Below are 26,947 nucleotides of genomic sequence, written 5' to 3' on the forward strand. Positions count from 1 at the left end.
TTTCGGTCTTCTCTCCTCTACCCAAAGGTTGTCTGGAAGAGATCGCTTAAGCGATAAGACAGCCTTTTGTATCTACATACTATGTATATTTTGTTTTTATTTTTTTAAAGATGCAATAAAGAGTTATAAATAAATAAATTAAAAAATACCTCCCCCTATACAATATTTTAGGGGGATCCATAAATGACGTTACACGTACGGGAGGGAGGGGGTCGACATAGTGTAACAAGTGGTCCTGTCACATACATAAAAATTTCAAATATTGTATTAAAAAAAAACATTAACGAAAAATTCATAAATATTTTGAATTCATCTACCAGTTTTCTAGTGAATTGCAAAGTGTGTGAAGTGGGGGCGGAGTCTCATCAAATGTTATCTTATTTATGTTATTTATATATATGTTTATTAATTTATTCCAATTATTTCCAATTCAAACGGAGATTGAAATGACGACGGCCTGAGCTGAGGTTCGAACCCCTAGCGGTGCCCTCAGACGAAAGTCGTATCCGTCACGCGGGAGTTGGTCATCAGCCACTCCATAAGTCCTTCCTTTGGTTTGAAGTTCATCTGTACTCGCCTCTTATCGTCCGGTGAAGCTGAGGCCAGCTGCGGCCAACAGCATTAGAGTAGTCCAGAAAAAAAATGTTTTATATACACACTACATTACACCGTATATAAAGCACAGTATTAATTTAAAAGATTTAAATAGATTTGTACCATTGGCAAGTCTTATTGCTAAGCCATTTCTTCCAGTCAACCTTTGGGTAGAAGATAAAAGATAAAGATAGAGAAAGACTCACCTAGTCTTTCTCTATCTTGCATTCTCTAGCGTGCACATAACAACACAACTATAACAAGAACGAGGGAAGCAGTTAAAATATTATGAAATGTTTGTGACGTATTTATGGATTGGCTCTTACTAACAATTTCCTCCCCGATTGTCTATGTGTTAGGGCGTACCATACACGTTATACTATCATTCTGCATTCAGTATTTATATCGATAATGCATCTATGAAACCTTAATGTATAGAAATATATTTATGTTAAACGTAGCTAGGATTTTATAACAAATTTGTTCTAACCTATCAAAGTATAGTACTTTGTTATTGATGTATATAAAATTATCATACTATTGAAATTTCGATGCACAATTGGAGTTACGGTTTCGGCTGTAGCCGATGTATGTAAAAGCTATCATATTATCTTTCTACCGTGCACGTTTCGGTAGTAATTTAACCAAAAATATACATTAATGAACTGACGACCTCTATGGTCTGACGTCACTATTAGAGTGCGCTCACATTCATTTCAGACCCGACGGCCCGTGCGTACAAAGCTGTTTGATTGGGGCATTGGTTGTTAAGCCCCACCCTCTTTGGAATTCCGCCAATCGAACGGCGTCGTCAAGTTCCAACTTGATAATGTGAGCCCGCTCTTATGGTAGGATTTATACCCGTACAATACAAACATTTTGTATTGTTCTGGATATTGTTCTATGTAAATATTATGTATGTAATACACAATTAATTATATCTATCGGTTATCATGTACCAACTCAGTTTGGGACTCATAATCTAGTCCCAAACAAGTTTTAATCACCAGGGGGTGATTAAAACGAATATATTTTTGTATTTATATTTTTGTAATGTCAAATGTAGGGACATTTGACATTACAAAAATATTAGAGATCTTGAGAATAATGGTTATCGAGAACACAATTGGAACATACGAACTAGCCACATATGTTTTTTAAATTGTAACAAACAACAAATATGTGCTCGATGTTACATTATTCAGAATTCTATACATGAAATCAACAATGTAATTATTGCTTCGACCGGTTCAATTTAAACGTACATTTATTCAGTAAATCAAATCGCTAACAAAATACATTCTCAATACTAAAACACATTAAATCTAAATTTAGTTATTTAGTTATGTCGACGTGGTAACGCGAGATATTTTGGATTATTACACTTACAAAAACTAATGCGTTATTGTCGCCATTTCATTAAATAATGTACGAACACAATACACGTTTTGACATATTCCGCCATTTTGTATTTGTCAAATTGCGATATGACAGTTACTTATAAATACATCGTTACAGTTTTCAGACTCAATATAATTCAAGTATATATCAATCATTAATTATTTCTCTTTATTACAAATTTAAAGCCTACAGTCATTTACAATAACATCGTAATCGGTCCACGACAACAATTAATTCATTTATGATCTTTCGTTGAGAATATTTTTTTTATGAATTTTGTAACACTTGTTATGATACGTTACACAAATAAATTACATTTAATCCAATAACTAATTAAAATCAATGTACAAATATTGATATGCCTAATTAACAACACAAATTATAATATAAACATTAAACGGTAAAAGATTTAATGAATAATTTTAACATAAAAACCTGTTATTATTTACATAACGTTTAATTTTAAATAAAATCGCGTGTAGGCAGTATGGCATAATCTCAAATTCGGATATTTAAGCAGACTTGGAGATTAAATTGTATAAATAATTAATTATACTATTGATTCAGTCGGTTTTATTTATAAAATACGAGTGTGGTTTAAATAAACACTATCAGAGACTGTTATGGGTACTAGAATTGATTTTAGCAGTTTTATACCATAACCATAGATTAATAATTATTATTTGCACCAATGTTCCTATAATGGAAAGTTTAGAGACACGAATGGCAAATAAGCTGACTTGCCACCTGATGGTAAATGATAACCATTGCATATATTACGGACATAACATAATCGACTGTGATGCCCATCGTAATATATGCATGGCCATTTCTGACAATCAAGGCGTTATGCCTTGTAATTTTACTGCCTCATCTCACGCCTTAACGGGAACAGCTTTCACTGCTCAAACGGGAACAACTTTGTACAGTTTGCCTCGATTATTATTTACGAGTGATATTAAACTATTGAGTAACTCCACTTCGATTCGATTTGGTTTACAAAATGCAATCAACATTATAACATTACATAAATAAAGTATAATTAACTTGATATTCGTTATTCACAGATGAGTTATTATTATACATTAATTACTAAATACGTATGTACAACATTTTGTGGGTAAGTCAAATTTAGTTTTGCTATAAACTTAACTTTGTGTATATCCAAGCCATAATTGTCCACCATTTTGTTTATGGTTGTGCAATGATCCGTCATATTATGTACTTTTTTAACTATAATGTAACAAAAATAAATCAAATTTAATTACATTAAGCAAAACATTGCTTTGGTTAGATTAAGGCAACATCTGTCTATAACCTAATTCATAGACTGATTTCCGAACGCATAGTGTATACGACGCCATTTTGTAATTATTGAAAACGCGGGAAACCAACATGGCGGAAAAATATTTGTTTTTATTATAGTAGTAGTATCTTTAGAAATATTTTCTGAAGATATCTGTGACTCTGAACTATTGCGAAATAATTTTTGATCATCGAGTATTTTAATTTGCACAAATACTAGTTTCAAATATATCAGACCGTTTAGCAAATATTGCTAAGTTACTTTACAGATACCGGTAGACTTGTATGGCCCCATACAACATTGTATCGTGCGTTATTACATCGTGTCGCTATACTACCGCAAATAGTTGATGTCCTACCGCGTTGAGGTAGTTGTAGTGTAAAATTAGTAATAGAAATAGAAATAATCTTTATTCAAGTAAATTCAATATAATCACTTTTGAATAGTAATATATTTTTGATTCTTCACAAGAACGGAAAACAAGAATCTTGTGTGTTGAATAAATGTTTTATTTTTAATAAATGAATAAGCAGTAACATGTAGGAAGCCTGCGATAATTAACATATTATTTAGATACCCCGTGAATACACCGCGAAGTTAAGACGTTATGACTAACGATATTATGTCGATAACAATTATATACTACGATTTATAAGTAGACTTAAATGTCAAAGTGAACACTACAGTAGGACATCGTCCAGTTGCGATAATATTGCGGATGGAAAGCATCGTAATGCTGCGTACTGTAATACTAATGTCGCCATAGTACCGCAAGAAATCAAGGTACTACCGCACGTTGAGGTAGGACATGAACTTGTTCCGGTAGTATTGCGAAGAGAAACGTGTTATAATGCTGCTACGTACTGTAATACTATACCGAGGCGAAGCGTCGGCAGTACTGGTAGTACTTCTAGTACTACCGTAGCGCAGCTCGCCTCTGTTGCCACACGGCGTACTTGGCGCATGCGGCGTCGATCATTTGGTTCAAATGACGGGTCAGGGACGTCGCCAATGGTGTGAGGTCTCGTAGCATCTTCTCCTGAAATTGAAATGTATTTTACATCGAATTAAAACCGTACAGTATGTCAGAGGAGCTAGGAGCTAATAGCTGCCGTTACATGACATTTTCTTTCACGCGCGATCAGAAGTTGTTTGAACACCAGCGCAATTGCGAGCGATTGCTTTGATCTACTATTTATGTTCACTCTTGCGTACGTTATTGAGTTTACTTTTCATGTTATTCCACTTTATTTTTTTAATCAACAATTTTTCTATCCCAAACAGACGTTAATATTTATAAATTATGAATAATTCTATACTTCTGTCTTTGCTTTATAGTCAGATAATGCAAGAACACGACAGAAGGCAAGTTCTTATTGATTCTGACGACTCAATAATGGTAGTTAATCTCCCTACGAGTCCATCCGTGTCGTCACGACCCCACTTTCACATACACACACGACATCGTCCTCATCGGTTAAGACGACGACCTCAATCACACCCGGGTGCTTCCTATCTATGCTCCGGGTCGCTCTTCCGATCGATTTTCCGTCCAATTCAAACGGGGATCGAAAATACGATGATCTTTGCCGAGACATAAAACTCAGACTGAAGTCGTATTCGTTAGGCGGATATTGGTCTTCAGCCGCTCCATAAGTTCTTCCGCGGGTTTGCAGTGCCGTCTGCGCTTGCCCCGTATCGTCCGGTGAAACTGTAAAGATTAGTCGCGGCCAACAGCATTACTGTAGTCCGAAAAAAACACGATTGAAGGACGCGGAATATGCGAGCTGGCGGATCGCCCGATCGTTTTCCTTCTATTTAGTTTCATATAATCTTATTTGCGTGAACACGATTTGCGTGTGAAAGAACGTAAATATATGGGTAGTGATTATAGTGACGAGGTTACCTCGAAGGGCCGCAACTTGACGTTCCGAAACCGAAGCAGCGCCTCGTAGAAGTTGTGTGCGCGCGCCGCGTCGTCGTCGGCAGTGCTCCCCCCCGCACCCCCCGCACCTCCCGCACCCCCCGCACCCCCCGCGCCCGCAGGCTGCGGCAGGCTGCGCCACAACTCACGCAACAACTCCCCGCACGACACGTACAGACGCTGCAGCTCGCTCTTTACGTCCGGCGGGATCAGTTCTAATATACGCAACATACATTTATTCATTTTTATAAAATTAATTACACTACATTTACATTTTTAAACTAAAGGTGTTTTGTATGTACGACGTGTGTGCAGTGTGTGCGGTGTGTGCGGTGTGTGCGGTGTGTGCGGTGTGTGCGGTGTGTGCGGTGTGTGCGGTGTGTGCGGTGTGTGCGGTGTGTACAGTGTGCAGTACTCACGCGCCATGCAGGCGGCGTGGTGGTGCCTCATGAGCGCGCCGCCGGGGCTGAGCGTGCAGTGTGTGCAGTGTGTGCAGTGTGTGCAGTGTGTGCGGTGTGTGCAGTGTGTGCGGTGTGTGCGGTGTGTGCGGTGTGTACAGTGTGCAGTACTCACGCGCCATGCAGGCGGCGTGGTGGTGCCTCATGAGCGCGCCGCCGGAGCTGAGCGTGCAGTGTGTGCAGTGTGTGCAGTGTGTGCAGTGTGTGCAGTGTGTGCGGTGTGTGCAGTGTGTGCGGTGTGTACAGTGTGCAGTACTCACGCGCCATGCAGGCGGCGTGGTGGTGCCTCATGAGCGCGCCGCCGGGGCTGAGCGTGCAGTGTGTGCAGTGTGTGCAGTGTGTGCAGTGTGTGCAGTGTGTGCAGTGTGTGCAGTGTGTGCAGTGTGTGCGGTGTGTGCGGTGTGTGCAGTGTGTGCGGTGTGTGCGGTGTGTGCGGTGTGTACAGTGTGCAGTACTCACGCGCCATGCAGGCGGCGTGGTGGTGCCTCATGAGCGCGCCGCCGGGGCTGAGCGTGCAGTGTGTGCAGTGTGTGCAGTGTGTGCAGTGTGTGCGGTGTGTGCAGTGTGTGCGGTGTGTGCGGTGTGTGCGGTGTGTGCGGTGTGTACAGTGTGCAGTACTCACGCGCCATGCAGGCGGCGTGGTGGTGCCTCATGAGCGCGCCGCCGGAGCTGAGCGTGCAGTGTGTGCAGTGTGTGCAGTGTGTGCAGTGTGTGCAGTGTGTGCGGTGTGTGCAGTGTGTGCGGTGTGTGCGGTGTGTGCGGTGTGTACAGTGTGCAGTACTCACGCGCCATGCAGGCGGCGTGGTGGTGCCTCATGAGCGCGCCGCCGGGGCTGAGCGTGCAGTGTGTGCAGTGTGTGCAGTGTGTGCAGTGTATGCGGTGTGTGCAGTGTGTGCGGTGTGTGCGGTGTGTGCGGTGTGTACAGTGTGCAGTACTCACGCGCCATGCAGGCGGCGTGGTGGTGCCTCATGAGCGCGCCGCCGGGGCTGAGCGTGCAGTGTGTGCAGTGTGTGCAGTGTGTGCAGTGTGTGCGGTGTGTGCAGTGTGTGCGGTGTGTGCGGTGTGTACAGTGTGCAGTACTCACGCGCCATGCAGGCGGCGTGGTGGTGCCTCATGAGCGCGCCGCCGGAGCTGAGCGTGCAGTGTGTGCAGTGTGTGCAGTGTGTGCAGTGTGTGCGGTGTGTGCGGTGTGTGCAGTGTGTGCGGTGTGTGCGGTGTGTGCGGTGTGTACAGTGTGCAGTACTCACGCGCCATGCAGGCGGCGTGGTGGTGCCTCATGAGCGCGCCGCCGGAGCTGAGCGTGCAGTGTGTGCAGTGTGTGCAGTGTGTGCAGTGTGTGCAGTGTGTGCAGTGTGTGCGGTGTGTGCAGTGTGTGCGGTGTGTGCGGTGTGTGCGGTGTGTACAGTGTGCAGTACTCACGCGCCATGCAGGCGGCGTGGTGGTGCCTCATGAGCGCGCCGCCGGAGCTGAGCGTGCAGTGTGTGCAGTGTGTGCAGTGTGTGCAGTGTGTGCAGTGTGTGCGGTGTGTGCAGTGTGTGCGGTGTGTGCGGTGTGTGCGGTGTGTACAGTGTGCAGTACTCACGCGCCATGCAGGCGGCGTGGTGGTGCCTCATGAGCGCGCCGCCGGGGCTGAGCGTGCAGTGTGTGCAGTGTGTGCAGTGTGTGCAGTGTGTGCGGTGTGTGCAGTGTGTGCGGTGTGTGCGGTGTGTGCGGTGTGTACAGTGTGCAGTACTCACGCGCCATGCAGGCGGCGTGGTGGTGCCTCATGAGCGCGCCGCCGGAGCTGAGCGTGCAGTGTGTGCAGTGTGTGCAGTGTGTGCAGTGTGTGCGGTGTGTGCAGTGTGTGCGGTGTGTGCGGTGTGTACAGTGTGCAGTACTCACGCGCCATGCAGGCGGCGTGGTGGTGCCTCATGAGCGCGCCGCCGGGGCTGAGCGTGCAGTGTGTGCAGTGTGTGCAGTGTGTGCAGTGTGTGCGGTGTGTGCAGTGTGTGCGGTGTGTGCGGTGTGTGCGGTGTGTACAGTGTGCAGTACTCACGCGCCATGCAGGCGGCGTGGTGGTGCCTCATGAGCGCGCCGCCGGAGCTGAGCGTGCAGTGTGTGCAGTGTGTGCAGTGTGTGCAGTGTGTGCAGTGTGTGCAGTGTGTGCGGTGTGTGCAGTGTGTGCGGTGTGTGCGGTGTGTGCGGTGTGTACAGTGTGCAGTACTCACGCGCCATGCAGGCGGCGTGGTGGTGCCTCATGAGCGCGCCGCCGGGGCTGAGCGTGCAGTGTGTGCAGTGTGTGCAGTGTGTGCAGTGTGTGCGGTGTGTGCAGTGTGTGCGGTGTGTGCGGTGTGTGCGGTGTGTACAGTGTGCAGTACTCACGCGCCATGCAGGCGGCGTGGTGGTGCCTCATGAGCGCGCCGCCGGGGCTGAGCGTGCAGTGTGTGCAGTGTGTGCAGTGTGTGCAGTGTGTGCGGTGTGTGCAGTGTGTGCGGTGTGTGCGGTGTGTACAGTGTGCAGTACTCACGCGCCATGCAGGCGGCGTGGTGGTGCCTCATGAGCGCGCCGCCGGAGCTGAGCGTGCAGTGTGTGCAGTGTGTGCAGTGTGTGCAGTGTGTGCAGTGTGTGCGGTGTGTGCAGTGTGTGCGGTGTGTGCGGTGTGTGCGGTGTGTACAGTGTGCAGTACTCACGCGCCATGCAGGCGGCGTGGTGGTGCCTCATGAGCGCGCCGCCGGAGCTGAGCGTGCAGTGTGTGCAGTGTGTGCAGTGTGTGCAGTGTGTGCAGTGTGTGCGGTGTGTGCAGTGTGTGCGGTGTGTGCGGTGTGTGCGGTGTGTACAGTGTGCAGTACTCACGCGCCATGCAGGCGGCGTGGTGGTGCCTCATGAGCGCGCCGCCGGGGCTGAGCGTGCAGTGTGTGCAGTGTGTGCAGTGTGTGCAGTGTGTGCGGTGTGTGCAGTGTGTGCGGTGTGTGCGGTGTGTGCGGTGTGTACAGTGTGCAGTACTCACGCGCCATGCAGGCGGCGTGGTGGTGCCTCATGAGCGCGCCGCCGGAGCGGAGCGTGCAGTGTGTGCAGTGTGTGCAGTGTGTGCAGTGTGTGCGGTGTGTGCAGTGTGTGCGGTGTGTGCGGTGTGTACAGTGTGCAGTACTCACGCGCCATGCAGGCGGCGTGGTGGTGCCTCATGAGCGCGCCGCCGGAGCTGAGCGTGCAGTGTGTGCAGTGTGTGCAGTGTGTGCAGTGTGTGCGGTGTGTGCAGTGTGTGCGGTGTGTGCGGTGTGTGCGGTGTGTACAGTGTGCAGTACTCACGCGCCATGCAGGCGGCGTGGTGGTGCCTCATGAGCGCGCCGCCGGGGCTGAGCGTGCAGTGTGTGCAGTGTGTGCAGTGTGTGCAGTGTGTGCAGTGTGTGCAGTGTGTGCGGTGTGTGCGGTGTGTGCGGTGTGTACAGTGTGCAGTACTCACGCGCCATGCAGGCGGCGTGGTGGTGCCTCATGAGCGCGCCGCCGGGGCTGAGCGTGCAGTGTGTGCAGTGTGTGCAGTGTGTGCAGTGTGTGCGGTGTGTGCAGTGTGTGCGGTGTGTGCGGTGTGTGCGGTGTGTACAGTGTGCAGTACTCACGCGCCATGCAGGCGGCGTGGTGGTGCCTCATGAGCGCGCCGCCGGAGCTGAGCGTGCAGTGTGTGCAGTGTGTGCAGTGTGTGCAGTGTGTGCGGTGTGTGCAGTGTGTGCGGTGTGTGCGGTGTGTACAGTGTGCAGTACTCACGCGCCATGCAGGCGGCGTGGTGGTGCCTCATGAGCGCGCCGCCGGTGCTGAGCGTGCAGTGTGTGCAGTGTGTGCAGTGTGTGCAGTGTGTGCGGTGTGTGCAGTGTGTGCGGTGTGTGCGGTGTGTGCGGTGTGTACAGTGTGCAGTACTCACGCGCCATGCAGGCGGCGTGGTGGTGCCTCATGAGCGCGCCGCCGGAGCTGAGCGTGCAGTGTGTGCAGTGTGTGCAGTGTGTGCAGTGTGTGCAGTGTGTGCGGTGTGTGCAGTGTGTGCGGTGTGTGCGGTGTGTGCGGTGTGTACAGTGTGCAGTACTCACGCGCCATGCAGGCGGCGTGGTGGTGCCTCATGAGCGCGCCGCCGGGGCTGAGCGTGCAGTGTGTGCAGTGTGTGCAGTGTGTGCAGTGTGTGCGGTGTGTGCAGTGTGTGCGGTGTGTGCGGTGTGTGCGGTGTGTACAGTGTGCAGTACTCACGCGCCATGCAGGCGGCGTGGTGGTGCCTCATGAGCGCGCCGCCGGGGCTGAGCGTGCAGTGTGTGCAGTGTGTGCAGTGTGTGCAGTGTGTGCGGTGTGTGCAGTGTGTGCGGTGTGTGCGGTGTGTGCGGTGTGTACAGTGTGCAGTACTCACGCGCCATGCAGGCGGCGTGGTGGTGCCTCATGAGCGCGCCGCCGGAGCTGAGCGTGCAGTGTGTGCAGTGTGTGCAGTGTGTGCAGTGTGTGCAGTGTGTGCAGTGTGTGCGGTGTGTGCAGTGTGTGCGGTGTGTGCGGTGTGTGCGGTGTGTACAGTGTGCAGTACTCACGCGCCATGCAGGCGGCGTGGTGGTGCCTCATGAGCGCGCCGCCGGAGCTGAGCGTGCAGTGTGTGCAGTGTGTGCAGTGTGTGCAGTGTGTGCAGTGTGTGCGGTGTGTGCAGTGTGTGCGGTGTGTGCGGTGTGTGCGGTGTGTACAGTGTGCAGTACTCACGCGCCATGCAGGCGGCGTGGTGGTGCCTCATGAGCGCGCCGCCGGGGCTGAGCGTGCAGTGTGTGCAGTGTGTGCAGTGTGTGCAGTGTGTGCGGTGTGTGCAGTGTGTGCGGTGTGTGCGGTGTGTGCGGTGTGTACAGTGTGCAGTACTCACGCGCCATGCAGGCGGCGTGGTGGTGCCTCATGAGCGCGCCGCCGGAGCTGAGCGTGCAGTGTGTGCAGTGTGTGCAGTGTGTGCAGTGTGTGCGGTGTGTGCAGTGTGTGCGGTGTGTGCGGTGTGTACAGTGTGCAGTACTCACGCGCCATGCAGGCGGCGTGGTGGTGCCTCATGAGCGCGCCGCCGGGGCTGAGCGTGCAGTGTGTGCAGTGTGTGCAGTGTGTGCAGTGTGTGCGGTGTGTGCAGTGTGTGCGGTGTGTGCGGTGTGTGCGGTGTGTACAGTGTGCAGTACTCACGCGCCATGCAGGCGGCGTGGTGGTGCCTCATGAGCGCGCCGCCGGAGCTGAGCGTGCAGTGTGTGCAGTGTGTGCAGTGTGTGCAGTGTGTGCAGTGTGTGCGGTGTGTGCAGTGTGTGCGGTGTGTGCGGTGTGTGCGGTGTGTATAGTGTGCAGTACTCACGCGCCATGCAGGCGGCGTGGTGGTGCCTCATGAGCGCGCCGCCGGGGCTGAGCGTGCAGTGTGTGCAGTGTGTGCAGTGTGTGCAGTGTGTGCGGTGTGTGCAGTGTGTGCGGTGTGTGCGGTGTGTGCGGTGTGTACAGTGTGCAGTACTCACGCGCCATGCAGGCGGCGTGGTGGTGCCTCATGAGCGCGCCGCCGGGGCTGAGCGTGCAGTGTGTGCAGTGTGTGCAGTGTGTGCAGTGTGTGCGGTGTGTGCAGTGTGTGCGGTGTGTGCGGTGTGTACAGTGTGCAGTACTCACGCGCCATGCAGGCGGCGTGGTGGTGCCTCAGGAGCGCGCCGCCGGAGCTGAGCGTGCAGTGTGTGCAGTGTGTGCAGTGTGTGCAGTGTGTTGCAGTGTGTGCGGTGTGTGCAGTGTGTGCGGTGTGTGCGGTGTGTGCGGTGTGTACAGTGTGCAGTACTCACGCGCCATGCAGGCGGCGTGGTGGTGCCTCGAGCGCGCCGCCGGAGCTGAGCGTGCAGTGTGTGCAGTGTGTGCAGTGTGTGCAGTGTGTGCGGTGTGTGCAGTGTGTGCGGTGTGTGCGGTGTGTGCGGTGTGTACAGTGTGCAGTACTCACGCGCCATGCAGGCGGCGTGGTGGTGCCTCATGAGCGCGCCGCCGGGGCTGAGCGTGCAGTGTGTGCAGTGTGTGCAGTGTGTGCAGTGTGTGCGGTGTGTGCAGTGTGTGCGGTGTGTGCGGTGTGTGCGGTGTGTACAGTGTGCAGTACTCACGCGCCATGCAGGCGGCGTGGTGGTGCCTCGAGCGCGCCGCCGGAGCTGAGCGTGCAGTGTGTGCAGTGTGTGCAGTGTGTGCAGTGTGTGCGGTGTGTGCAGTGTGTGCGGTGTGTGCGGTGTGTGCGGTGTGTACAGTGTGCAGTACTCACGCGCCATGCAGGCGGCGTGGTGGTGCCTCATGAGCGCGCCGCCGGAGCTGAGCGTGCAGTGTGTGCAGTGTGTGCAGTGTGTGCAGTGTGTGCGGTGTGTGCAGTGTGTGCGGTGTGTGCGGTGTGTGCGGTGTGTACAGTGTGCAGTACTCACGCGCCATGCAGGCGGCGTGGTGGTGCCTCATGAGCGCGCCGCCGGGGCTGAGCGTGCAGTGTGTGCAGTGTGTGCAGTGTGTGCAGTGTGTGCAGTGTGTGCAGTGTGTGCGGTGTGTGCGGTGTGTGCGGTGTGTACAGTGTGCAGTACTCACGCGCCATGCAGGCGGCGTGGTGGTGCCTCATGAGCGCGCCGCCGGGGCTGAGCTCCCCGAGGGCGCCGACGGCGGCGCTGGCGCTGGCTCGCAGCGGCCGCGCCACGCCCGCCCACGACTGTCGACACATACAAACATACAGACGTCAACCCCGATACTACTAACCCAAAGCAAAAACAAAATGACGACTATTGTTATTATCATCGCAGATATAAACAAAAAGCATATAAATGCCAGATCCCTTGCTCCTGGAACCACGAAAGACAGTCGTCAAAAAACTAACTCAGTGCTGTTCGTCCCTCTAACCGCCTAACTATAACCGACTCCAACAGTGGTTATAAATTTTGGTGGACACCGGAGCAAATATCTCGGTGATAAGAAAACAAGCACAGTATTGTACTGTTCTCTTTGGAGAGCGTTAGCGATTTTAAATCATTTGACGCAAACGGAACCGTCATAAATACACACAGTACTTTTCGCTCCATTGACTCCGAATTGCCCAAAACCTATAAGGCAACTTTTGGAAAAACACAACAAAGTGAAACAAATATAAGGCAGCTAAAAAGCCAAAAAGACTCCAGTTTCATTTGACCACATCGATGTTACCAGCTTACTCAAGGATATCGTGTCCTTAAAAAAGAGTTTGGCAGATGTGACGCTACGTTTCAATGCGTCAGAGCACATAATTAGTGAGTTGCGCAAGGAAGTGGACAGGACACGCGCCGTGGGGCATGCCGCGATGCGTTCACGGCGGAGTCAGCGGTTTCGGCGTCGACACTGACGTCACCAGACGTGGTGTCACCGCCGCCCGCCGCGCCCCCCGTGCTCCCCGCCCGCAGCTCGCTCGCGAGCTGCAGCGCTAACAAAATCCTCGGTGCAACTACAGCGTCGAGATTTTGCCGCCGTCGTCGCTAGCAAACCGACTGCTTCAGTACAGCGGCGTGTGCCAAAAACGGCACTGAACATTGACCCTACGTGTGCTGCCACTGGTAACCGCGACGATGATGGCTTCGTCGTGGTACAAAAGAAGAGGCGCACAAACAGGGTCAATAGGAACCATTGTGGCACTGCACTCACTGGGCCGAACTTTCTGCTGCGTGCTGCTACACCGACCACGACAATGTACCTGTCCCGTCTACATTACGCCACTAAGGAGCAGGACATTGTCGATTCTATTCGTACCAAGAGTAACCTGACATTGAGGGTGACGCAGCTAAAGTCGAGTCACAACGCGAGTTTCAAAATGTTTGTGGCCCTGGTCCCCACCGACTTGCTGTCCACCTTCATGAAAGAGGACTACTGGCCGAAAGGTGTGGTATATCGGCGCTACCGTGGCAGATTACCGTCTTCAGTGCCGTGATCACACAGTCAATATCATTGTATTCGTTTTTAAATATTATATTATATGTATGTTAGTCTATAAGGTATTTATAATATGGGCCTAGTTGCCTGAAATAAATGAATAAATAAAAAAAAGGTATTCCAGGACATAATGAAAATTGGTCTATGCAGACCATCAAGATGTCCATGTGACATTTCACTGCACATGGTGAAAAATAACAATAACGAATGAAGACCATGTGTTGATTACCGCGCATTGAATAATATTACCGTACCAGACCGGTATCTATTACCAAGGATATTGGATATCTCGTATAACTCTAGTATAAAATCTATATTCAGCAAAATCGACATCTGGAAAATTTATCATTCCATTCCAACTGCAGTACCAGAGCAAACCGCCATCGTAACTCCGTTTGGACTTTTCGAATTTACAATAATGGCATTCGCTTTAAGACAAGCGGGTCAAAATTTTATGTATTAGCTATTCAGATATTCAGACTCAATTTTTATATTTGTCGGTGGCATTCTTATTGAAACTACATTTTTTCGTTTAAATAAAAAATGGAATAAAATTAAATATAAGAGTATGGAATAAAAATACTCATGTGTAAATGAGTTAGAACTTCTAGGTTCTCACAAGCCGAAGGATGAAACCGACACAAGAGAAATCACAAGCAACAGTCGATTACCCTAAGCCAATTTTCAATAAATGTATTTCTGACGGTGTTTTTCCCAATTTAATGAAACATAGCAAAATAACTCCACTCTTTAAGTCAGGAGAAAAAACTGAGGTAGGTAATTATAGGCCTATATCAATCTTACCAATATTGAGTAAAGTGTTTGAAAAAATTATGCTCAATCAAATGCTGCAACACTTTAAAGTAAATAAACTGCTTCACAGTCGACAATTTGGTTTCACGGCCGGTAAATTAACTACTGATGCCGGTGTAGCTCTCATTAAATATATATTTGATTCTTGGGAGAGGTCTCAGGATGCAGTCGGTGCATTTTGTGATTTTTCAAAAGCATTTGATTGCGTTGAACATGAAACACTTTTGCTCAAACTTGAACATTACGGTATTAGATATGAAGCACAAAGCATGATGAAATCCTATCTAAATAATAGAATGCAAGTTGTTGAAATAAATGGTGTAAAGTCTGAGGGAACTAGTATTAAAATGGATGTTCCTCAGGGCTCTATTTTAGGTCCTTTCTTATTTTTAGTTTACATAAATGATCTTCCTTATATGGTAGAAAAGATAGCTGACATAGTTCTGTTTGCTGATGATACTTCATTATTATTCAAAGTCAACCGACATATTGATGATTTGGACGAAGTAAACGGTGCTCTCTCTTATGTTTTAAAATGGTTTACGGCTAATAATATGTTACTACATGCAAATAAAACTAAATGTATCAAATTTACTCTCCCCAATGTAAGGCCGGTAGATTCAAAAATCATGTTGGACAATAAACCTATTAATTTTGTGGACAATACTGTATTTCTAGGTATTACATTAGATTCCAAGTTGCAATGGGGTGCTCATATTACTAAATTGGCGAGTCGACTTAGTTCTGCCGCTTATGCGGTAAGAAGAATTAGACAATTAACAGACGTGGCAACGGCTAAACTTGTGTACTTTAGCTATTTCCATAGCATTATGTCGTATGGTATTTTGTTATGGGGCAAAGCAGCTGATATAAATACAATATTTATTTTACAAAAGAGGGCCATTCGCTCCATTTATAGCATGGGTTCCAGGGAGTCTTTGCGAGAGTGCTTTAAGGAATCAAATATCCTCACCGTTGCTTTTCAATATATTTATGAAAATATCATGTATGCCAGGAAGAATATAGACAGTTTCAAAAGAGTTAGTGATTGCACTAATAAAAGCTTACGTAACAATAACAAACTGAGTTTACCTAAATGTCGTTTGGTTAAAGTTAGTAATTTGTTTTATGGTAATTGCGTAAGGTTTTACAATAAAATACCAGAGTTTGTTGTAAATCTGCCAGAAAAAAGATTTAAATGTCAAATAAAACAGTTCCTTTGCAAAAAAGCTTACTATAAAATTGAAGAATTCGTTAACGATAATAATGTTTTTGTAGAAAAATTTTAAATACATAGCACTGACAATATTATCTGATTACATTAATAATGAGTGCGTAGTCATTTCTATGTTGATTATCGCATGCCTCTTACTTGTGACACTGTAATTATTTATATAAAAAGAACATCTATTAAAAAGAGCAACACACAAGTTTCTTGCTTATTCTTATTGTGATGAATCTGCATTCCGAATGAGTGGTAGAATCAAAATATGTCTATTCAAAAGTGCTTAAATTAAGTTTAGTTGAATAAATGATTTTCTATTCTATTATATTCTATTCTGGAGGACATCCCGGGCTACGGCACGGGGCGACGACGTCGGAGGGAGTGCGTGGGCGATGGTAAGCACGCGTGCGCTGCTGTGAGTGGTGGTGGTGGGGGGGGGGGCCGCGGACACTCGGAGGAGGATCCGAAAGCATCCGATGTTCAGACGCGATGTGACGCGCGCGGCCCGCACACGCGGCGGGAGTCCCGCTGGAGGCCGCCCCGCACGAAGGCGACTGTGGCGGTTCCGGAGGATTTTGGTAGGTAAAAGTAACATCAAACTGTATCCATCCGCACCCCTTAAAGATTCCGTTTCAAACTTTTGTCCTCATTAAAAAAACTTGTTAATATTATAAACGCAAAAGTTTGAATGGATGTTTGTTACTCACGCAGAAACTACTGAACGAATGTTGCTGAAACTTTACACAGTCGGCTTACATAAAAATAACACATAGGCTATAAATTACACACGGATGAAACCGAGGGCACAGCTAGTATAATATTTAGATTCGAACATGCATATCTCACCTGACAAATGGATGCTAACGCGGAGACCGGCGGCGGATTGTTACAGTGACCACTCGTCTGCGTCGTGTGAGACGATGGACCTAACAAATATCTTTCTACCTGTGAACAACATTAATATAACTTTAAAATATGCATTTGTAATGAAAAATAATGAATTGTTACACCCGCTTGTGCTAAAGATATACACCGGTGCCCCACCAGTAAAGGATGACCATGATATCTAAAAATAAATACTTCCTAACTACCTTCGCAAATCACTGTGGATAGATATTCCTGACAATACACCTAGGTATCGCAAATTCAACGATCAAGATAAATGTTATAATTACAGACAATGAACAGATGTACCTTACTACTTAATAATTTATAATATTCTGTCTAATTCTTCTACAATTAGCATGTGTGAGATTACAAATACAAGTACCTTTATTTTGCCTTAAAAGTGGTTTACAGGATATAAAAAAATATTTGCTGACTGTCAGTAACAATAATGACATCTGTCACTAAGGTCAAAAGAACTGAAATATCGAGCTGTACGTGATGTCACTAATGACAGGCATAGAATACCAGCGCCGTGACAGCTAGCTGTCACGGCATATGCTGACTGTCAGCCATGTTGCCAACCTTATATATAAATAATAGAAGATGATTTTTTGTAATTTTTCTATGTGTATATGTGTGTGTGTGTGTGTGCATATGTAAAATGTACCTATGTCAAATGTGTAAATGTATATTTTAAATCAATAATAGTTGTCAATAAATGATTTTCATCTTCTTAAAAAATTATAATTTATGTATCACACATTTCACCAGAAACTGGCATGCAAAAATTAACAGTGTATATTTATTATAGAAGTATACATATTTCTCAGTTACATTTTATTTTCTTCATTATTAAATTAAACTTCTGGAAAAGTACTTCGATTACCTACTTCATGTATTAAAATATTCATCAACAGAGTCTAAACACTTATTGATCAGCCATCTTTTTAACTCTCTTTTGAACATATTTATCAGTAGTATTTTTATTTCGTCACGCAACTTATTGTAATTTTTTATTAATTGGTTATTGAGTCTATACCAATATTGTGCCACGTGTTTTGCTCCTGGACGAGGCATCTTCAGGCCTTAAATAGAGTTTGGTTCAGTAAGCTATATCCTTGGAAGCCTAGTGTTGACTGTTCCTCAAACTGTATTAGATCACCTAATAGAAAAGAAGGTCGTAACGGTAGTCAAGTTTTCGCACTGAATATTTGTGACCATATATTGTTATCAGTAGCGGGATGAAACAAAATAATATAAATTTATGAGGTAGTGAAATGGATTGTTGGAAACACCTCATTCTACAAAATAGTACCTTAGATAATTTCAATTCCTGTGCAGTTTCACTCCTATTGCTATCTTCTAGATCTTCATAGTGTATCTTCTCTAATATTCTCTTCTTCCTGTCCGGTGGGTCTGTGCTATTTTCTTGTGCTGGCCTCTTCTCGCCCACACCGTTTGTCTCTTTCAGACCATTCTCAACAACTTTGTTGTTATTTGTTTTGTTACTATTACTGCTATTTATATTACTAGAATTTGTTTTATGACTAGCTTTGAGCACCTGGAAAAGAAAGTAAAATGCTTTTAGATTTTTTATTTGTTTAGTGATAACAAAGAACTAGTATCTAAAGTATGTATTAATTTTATTTTTACATTCTCGGTGGTCTAGCGGATTTGCATACCAATTTTCTTTCGAACGTAGAGGATTCAAATCCGCGGACGGTGTCAAGTAATTGTTGTATTCATAAGTGTGATTGTATCATACAGTATATTATTAAGTCACCACAGGAGGTGACACACATAAGACTCACGAAAATAAATGTTTGCATCGTGCGAGGAATCGAACCCGCGACCATCCGCGGCAGTATGTTAAACCACTAGGCCAGTGGTTCCCAATTAGTTTTTGCTGCATACCACTTCAAAAAAGACCTCAAACTTTACGTACCCCTTATTGTAGCAATCACACTGATATTATAAATGTGAAAGTTTGTGAGTGCGTGTGTATGTTTGTTTTACTGATACGCACGTACCCCTTGTTGCAACTTCATGTACCCCTGGGGGTATGCCTAGCGCGGTGTCTAGGCAATGAAATTCCTCAAATTGCATGATAATAATGCTTACCATGATGGAGTGTTGATTGAACCGTTTGATCATGTTGCGGTGAATGGAATTATCCTTTTCACGCTCCGTATCCTCTTCTAGAGGCGCTGCTTCGCTGAACTGTGGCAGGTCTACCTGTAAGCACACGTCCATTGTATAGAGACCAACTTAGCATTTTATTATGGATGATAATCCATAAAAAAAATGGATGATAAACAAGATCACATAACCATTTTTCATTGATTCATTTATCAGTTTGTAATATTTATCTATTTTTATTGTATGATCTTTAGATATATTTGTTTCCCATTGTGTAATAAGTTCATTAAACCCGTACACAGTTATAAAATATAATTAAATATGTAATTCAATTCAAACGGAAATCGACATTACGACGGCCTGAGCCGAGGTTCAAAACCCTAGCGGTGATTATAACCCTCAAACTGAAGTCGTATCACTCGGTAGGAGTTGGCCTTCAGCCGCTCCATAAGTCCTTCCGCGGGTTTGGAGTGCCATCTGCACTCGCCCCCTAACGTCCGGTGAAGCTGTAAAGGCCAGCTGCGGTCAACAGCTTTAGGATAATCAATCTTCTATCCATATATAAATATATAACTCAAAGGTGACTGACATAGTGATCTATCAACGCACAGCCCAAACCACTGAACGGATCGGGCTGAAAGATCCCTTAAGAAAGGATTTTGATAAATTCCACACCTAAGGGGATAAATTAATGCGAGCGAAGCCGCGGGCAAAAGTTGAGTACATACTGTGAGATCCAGCGTTGTGTGCTTCATAGCTGACGCGATTGCATGGTCGTCCATTTTGGCACATTCCCCGAACAGGTCCTTACTGGAAGATGATGCTATACGATCCCTGGAAATACATCATAACAATCCATTATTGCCTGTATACATACAGCAGCAACAACAACGTACTTGCAATTCCCCTGGTGTTGCGGGTGCACATGATCAGCGGTAATCACTTACCATCAGGTGAGCCGCATGCTCGTTTGTCCCCTGTGTATAAGTGCAGCGGATTAAGCCAGCGCGAGTCATTCAAGAGGCCATTTTGTTTCTGTTATAAAGTTTGAGTTTAATAACAACTACACTTACAAATGACAAATCCCATACTTCATTTAGAAATTGTACAAATTACCAAATAATATTTAATGAAATTGATATTCTTTTGTTTAATTTCACTACTATTTGTGTTGTATTGTATTGTATGTTGGACTCCAGTCTCCGCAATTAGCCTCATTCGGGCCGTTGTTCGTGTAGAGCCATACTACTAAAGTAGCCAGCCAAGCTCCTCCCAAAAGCGCAGAAGACTACTAGTGTCTTCTCATGCTTCACGGAGCGACCTCACCATTCCGAGATTTTTTTCACTACTATTAAGAAATGTAGAAGTATTGCACAGGATGAAAGAAAAAAGGCAGATATTGAATGCTATAGAAAGTAGAAGAGGAAAAATGTTGGAGCACTTGATACGGCACGACGAATTTTTGAAACTAATTATTGAGGGAAAGATAGAAGGAACGAGAGGGAGAGGAAAACCGAGGCACAGCTACATCAAACAAATTAAAGACAGATTTGGAGTCTGTATCAAGGCTTAAAGAGTATGATGGAAGATCGTAGAAAGTGGCAAGAGCTCCACCGACAAGAGCGCAGTAGTCTTAAATTTATGAATGAATGAACTATTACTTTGTATACCATACACTACTTCGACTCTGGCCAATCCCACCCTAACCCGCTTATAGTCAGTGCGGTCGACTACGCACCGAGGAGTAATATCCGACATACGCGACAACGTCGCCCGAGGCACGTTCTCATTGACCCCGACGACCCCACAACGGCAGGTAACCTCCCCACGGGCCCATCCGTTCCACCCGAACACACTTTTACACACACACACGACACCGTCCTCGCCGGCGAAGACGACGACCCCAAACACACAATATTGCGCATTCAACCGGGCGCTCCACACCGGCGTCCCCGGGCGCCCCTCCGATCGATCCCCCGTCCAATTCAAACGGGGATCGAAATTACGACGGCCTGAGCCGAGGTTCGAACCCCTAGTGGTGCCCTCAGACTAAAATCGTATCCATCAGGCAGGAGTTGGCCTTCAGCCGCTCCATAAGTCCTTCCGCGGGTGTGGAGTGCCATCTGTACTCGCCCCCTATCGACCAGTGAAGCTGTAAAGGCCAGCTGCGGCCAACAGCATTAGACTAGTCCGAAAAAAAAAGACACATATACAGGAAAGCATTACGACTTTCTCTAGTTGTTATCAAATCCCGACCGTTCTAAAGTGTCTATCTGCTTGTTATTTAAGGCTGACCATCATACACTATCTTAAATCCAAAACAGCAGACAGTGTCGGCAATAGCGAGTGTTGTATATAAAACAAAGATAGATATAACTTTCTAACATCATACACCGTCATACTCGTGAACGGGTGCTGCTTGTGGGGACTGTCTGTTCAGGTTACGAACACTTTGTAATAGTATATGCTGGTGGTCAGTCTATTCTCCCAAATTTGAATTTATAATGAATATATATTATTGTAAACATGTATAACATTCATTTCAAAAGAATACGAGCTGAGTTTCTTGTCAGTTCTTCTCGTCTCGAAATCATTCCGAACTGACGGTAGATTTGATATATCATAATAATATCTCAGGACAATTCACACAACGCCATCTAGTCCCAAGCCAAGCAGAGCTTGTGTTATGGGTACTAGACAACTGATATAAATACATGGATATTTTTGTATATCTATACAATATTTATAGATTTAAATAGAAAACACCCAGAACAATACAAACAATCATACTCATGAATACAAATGTTTGTACCGTGCGAGGAATCGAACCCACGACCATCGGATTGTAAAGCGGTGTGCTAAACCACTAGACCACCGAGGCTGACAATAAGTAATAGACCTACATGTATAAAGATATTTTGAATTGATTTTTTCTTTAATTTTGAACAAACAATTACCTATGAAAATAATGTGATTGAAAGAACTTAGTCCAGAATTCGGCTTCTGTCATCTTATTGGGTACATAATCTATGTGTTTCTTTCTTACTGCTGGATACGTTTTGAATATTGCGTCTATTATGTCTTGAGTGAGATTGTATTTCAGACCGTTGCACCCGTCAGTCTGGGGCTGGATATCCGCCAGAAACGCTCCAGAAACACCTGTAGAAAAATTTCACAAGGGCACATTTCTAAAGAAATCCTATAAAAGGTTTTCAGAGAATTAGCAAAAGAAAAAAAATCCCAAATCCAAACAAAAATCCAAACAAAATAAAGATTAGAGGTAAAATTGGGAAAAAGTAGACTGTTTTTAATATTGAAATAACCGTTTTTTACTACATGCATATGAATATATATACGGTACATACACCAAAATCACATTATTTACAATTTTTATCTGTCTGTCTGTCGGTCTGCTTGTTCCGGCTAATCTCTGAAATGGATGGACCGATTTTGACGGGACTTTTATTGGCAGGTAGCTGATGTAATAAGGAGTAACTTAGGCATTATTATTTATTTTTTATAGAAAAATTAAGTTAAATTCCACGCGGACGAAGTCGCGGGAACAGCTAGTGTTTAATATAACTTACCAGCCTCTTGTTTAACATTATTGGACTCCGTGTAATGTTTTAATGTAGGTGTGTTCCAATATTCCTCACTATTAATTACTTTTGATATCACTAAGTCTTCATATAAATGCTTTAAAATAGGATGTAGGGAGAGTAACCTGTAAAAAAACAATAAGTTATATTACTTAGCACAAATAAACTTTATTCAAATAACAATACAAAACAAATCAAATAAAAAAAATCATGTGGGACATTTTGGTCCCTCATTATCTTCAGAATTTAAAGTTTTTGTATTAATATTTTTTCCCTACCATCCAATTCAGTAAACAAATTCAATTGAGAAGAACTGGCAAAAAACTCAACTAAATTGCTTTTTTTTAAAGTCAGTTTATTTACATTGAATACTTATATATGTCTATGTTATCTATGTTATAGGTGTCTATGTCTAATATTAAATTGAAATTCTGTGCATGAACAACTATTGCTATGCACATTTGTCACTGCATAAGTGGTATTCTGGGAGTTATATAATAATATAACTTACCACTTATGAGTACCATTAGGTAGACCGAAAGCTTGTTTACCATTCAAATTACAATCAATAAATGTGTACTGACTATTCACATTTTTATATTTGATTTGTTCAGTATTCTGTTCAGCTACACATATAACAAAAAAGTAAGAAATTCACTGCTTAAAAAAAAACAAGTACCAAGTGAGTTTCTTGCCAGTTCTTCTCAACAGAATTAGCTATCACACTGGATGGTTCAGACAGTGATAAAAAAATTATTTCTGCAATAGTCTAAAGGTTCTAAATCTATGAAAAAAATAAGTCTAGACTTTTTTTTAAATTCTTTTTTCGGTTTACTCTAATGCTGTTAGCCGCAGCAGGCCTTTACAGCTTCACCGGACGTTAGAGGGCGAGTGCAGATGGCACTCCAAACCCGCGGAAGGACTTATGGAGCGGCTGAAGGCCAACTCCTGCCTGACGGATACGACTTTAGTCTGAGGGCACCACTAGGGGTTCGCACCTCGGCTCAGGCCGTCGTAATTTCGATCCCCGTTTGAATTGGACGGGGGATCGATCGGAGGGGCAAGTGTAGATATATGAGAAAAAATATTATTGGTGGACTTTATCTACGTAATAGTAGGTAGGTACCATATTTTAAGTAATAAAATTTCATTTTATATCATTATTAAAAACAATTATTTAAAAAATACATTCACTGCATGACGAATGCGAAATGACGAGGATAATGTGATAAAAAAAAAGCATGAGGCATGAGGAAGATTATCGCTGCGGAAAAATTACCCGACCCGACAACCCAAGACAGATTGTCCTGGCGCCGAAAAAGGAGAGAAGAGAGAGAGAAAATTAGGAGAGCGGACCCCGCACAAAGTGAGACAGTGCTAAGAAGAAAAGAAGATAGGACCTTTGCGATATTATGCAGACATATTGTTTGTCTGTGCGTCTGTTAAGGGTGCTGTTTTCACTACTATTGTGGAAATCTTTAAATTGTAGTGTTCATTTCCAATTGGTTTTATAATATACTAGCTTTTGCCCGCGGCTTCGCGCGCGTTAATTTATCCCCTTAGGGGTGGAATTTATCCAAATCCTTTTTTAGGGGATGCCTACGTCATAGTAGCTTTATGCATGCAGTCTCAGCCCGATCGGTTTAAAATTGACAAAGTTTCATACAAACTTTCATCCCCTATTTTATCCCCTTGAGGGTAGAATTAATCAAAATCCTTTCTTAGTGGATGCCTACGTCATAACATCTACCTGCATGCCAAATTTCAGCCCGATCCGTTGAGTGGCTTGGACTGTGCGTTATTAGATCACTATGTCAGTCAGTCACCTTTGATATATATTTAGATAACTAGATGAGTAAGCAAGTTCAGACCTGTTTAATTTCTTTTATAGACCTTTACGCCTTAACCACCATCCTTAGTGGCACAAACACCATAACCCAACACCTGCAGGTAGGTCACACAACACCCAGAGTAAATAACAAGTCATTACCTAGATTTCATTTCCAGCTCGCCATCTATCTGTCTCTTGAACTTTGGCAGAAGATTCTGCAACAGCATCTTCACCTGGTCCCTGTCCTTCGCCTGTGCATCCGCACCGGCGGGATTGACAAAATGAAATGTAGAACAAGTGCCATCATGCAACACCACTTGTAATTGGACCTTTGGTTTGCCAGCTGGTGATATTTTTTGTGCTGAAAATAGAAATAGCATTTACAATTTTACACTTTGTACAAAGTTATCTGTCAAGATACCAAATGGGTGAAACCATGGGTACAGCTAATCTATACATATAAATAAAATTGGAGTGTGTGTCTGTTTGTAATATTGAAATAACCGTTTTCTACTACATGCATATGAATATAAATATGGTACATACACCAAAATAACATTTCTTAAAATTCTTGTCTGTCAGTCTGTTAGTTCCAGCTCTGAAATGGCTGGACTGATTTTGACGGGACTTTTTTTGATAGGTAGCTGATATAATAAGGAGTAACTTCGGTCCAGCCGTTTCAGAGATTAGCCGGAACAAACAGACAGACAGACATATTATTTTGGTGAATGTACCATATTTATATTCATATGCTGGTTGGTTCAATATTACAAACATGCACTCCAATTTTATTTATAGGTATAGATGTATAGATTTCAGTGGCCACAACTCATTGAAAAAGCTGTTTCCTTGAATGGTGCGAGATACAGCACTGAAAGTATGACTAAACTAAAATTAATATAAAAACTTGATATAAATAATAATAATAATAAATATACCTAGACAATTCATCTAGTTCAAGCTAAGCAGAGCATAAGTTAAGGATACTAGACAGCTGACATAAATGCTTAAATAGTTTTAAATACATACATTATGTACACAGAAACCATCCAGACCTATACAAACAATCATATTCATGAATGCAAATATTTGCATCTTGAAAGGAATTGAACCACAACTATTGGAAGTAAAGTCTCATACTGCACCGTTAGACCGGTGAGGCTGTTGTCATGAGGTAGATGGCAGCATGGACACAGACTAAGTAAAGTCTCATGCTGCACCGTTAGACCGGTGAGGCTGTTGTCATGAGGTAGATGGTAGTATGGACACAGACTAAGTAAAGTCTCATGCTGCACCATTAGACTGCTGAGGCTGTCTGTGTCATGATGGTAGCATAGACATAACTACCTTCAATCTCAAAAAAAGCAAATAAAGTTGAAAATAATCTTAATAATATTATAAACTCGAAAGTTTGTGAGTATAGATATTTGTTACTCTTTCATTCAAAAACTACTAAACAGATTGTAATGAAACTTTACAGTAATATAGATTACATCAGAATAACATATAGGCTATAAATTTCATGGGTGTGAGACCTTGGGCACAGTTAGTATAGTATAAATATTAAAGCCACTTCACAGTAACAAAATATCTTAAAATTATTTTATAATTCTCCACAAGTTTCACTTAGAACCCATTATATTCAATTGTTTTACAATTATATAACATTAATGACTATTTATTATACTGATACAATGATACAAATTACATACAAATTAATTTAATGTACTTTGAACTTTAAACTAAACATCCATTGTATCTTTATATAGTCAAGTACTTATCAGTGTTTTAGAAAAATAAACTTCTTTATAAAAAAAAAGCTATTAACTTAAATAATCTGCACAAATAACTACTGCACACAGCACTGGCACTATTTCAAGTCCCCTGTTCTTAGTATGATACAATGATTTTTTAAGAATAATTTAATAAATTTGTACTTACACATAGGTTCATAGATGTAACAAATACACATTGAGTAAGCTGAAGTGACTTTACTTTACCAATTGTACATAGTAATTAAAGAGAACTCACTTTTGATATCGGCATATTTATGTGAAACTGCCACTGTATCTCGATTTTCAAGCATCCACGCCAGTCTTTGATTCATTACGTATAAAGTCCCATCGCCCTTTTTATATTTCACATAACTGACGCTGAGCAATACGTCCTCAGAAGACGTAGTCATTGTTCCACAGCCGAAATCTTACCAAAATTTATGAATATTAAAATTTCCAACTCCCGAACTTCGAATATCACAGGACAAAATTCAAGTAATACTAAAATAGAATTTTAATTTCCACTTCCCAATATAAAATTGTTTTCGATACATTTAATGACAGCATTAAAGTTAAAAATTTTGTATATATTCTCGTGTAAAACGCATTTTAGTTGTAATTACACAAAAAATGAAATTCTAGGCAATGCACGAACCATTCGCAGTGCATTTTTGTTTGCACAGAACATTTTGTTTGAGAAACTTGTCTCTGTCCTTATATCTATCAGCTAAAGCTGTCAGAACAGACAGTTTTATATATGTAGAAGTCTCTATATTGTCTTTGAATAATTTCTATTATAATGTACTCTATGATATAAAAGAACATATTACAATAATAAGTTTGCACCTATAATTAAATTTAAGCTAAGAAACATTTCTATTACTAATTATATAGCAATAATGCATGTATCTAAAATAAATTGCAGTTACTATTTTTTAAATAAAAATACGTATTATTTACAAATTTTATATGTAAAGGTTTCAATGTTGAAAAATGAAGTAATCAGAATAGAAATAATGTTATAATAAGTAATAATTTGTAGTATAATCAGTTATAAATTAAAAAAAATAACACCTTAAAATTCATAAG

At 43.9% G+C, this 26,947-nt stretch overlaps 1 protein-coding gene across 1 annotated transcript; it reads right to left on the bottom strand.

Moving 5' to 3' along the window:
• Positions 1 to 1,668: 1,668 nt before the first annotated feature.
• Positions 1,669 to 26,532, bottom strand: LOC131842364 (general transcription factor IIH subunit 1). The gene is made up of 11 exons (XM_059190906.1): positions 26,115 to 26,532; positions 24,243 to 24,444; positions 22,241 to 22,377; positions 21,611 to 21,812; positions 19,382 to 19,487; positions 18,636 to 18,749; positions 17,830 to 18,075; positions 16,473 to 16,571; positions 12,227 to 12,344; positions 5,208 to 5,440; positions 1,669 to 4,340 (listed from the first exon to the last, which is right to left on the bottom strand). The coding sequence occupies exons 1-11, from the start codon at positions 26,266 to 26,268 to the stop codon at positions 4,218 to 4,220; spliced, it is 1,734 nt and encodes a 577-aa protein (XP_059046889.1). The 5' UTR covers positions 26,269 to 26,532; the 3' UTR covers positions 1,669 to 4,217.
• Between the last annotated feature and the right edge of the window lie 415 nt (positions 26,533 to 26,947).

Source organism: Achroia grisella, unplaced genomic scaffold (assembly GCF_030625045.1).
Source record: "Achroia grisella isolate CSIRO2021 unplaced genomic scaffold, CSIRO_AGI_Agris_v1 utg2167, whole genome shotgun sequence".
Lineage (NCBI taxonomy): Eukaryota > Metazoa > Arthropoda > Insecta > Lepidoptera > Pyralidae > Achroia > Achroia grisella.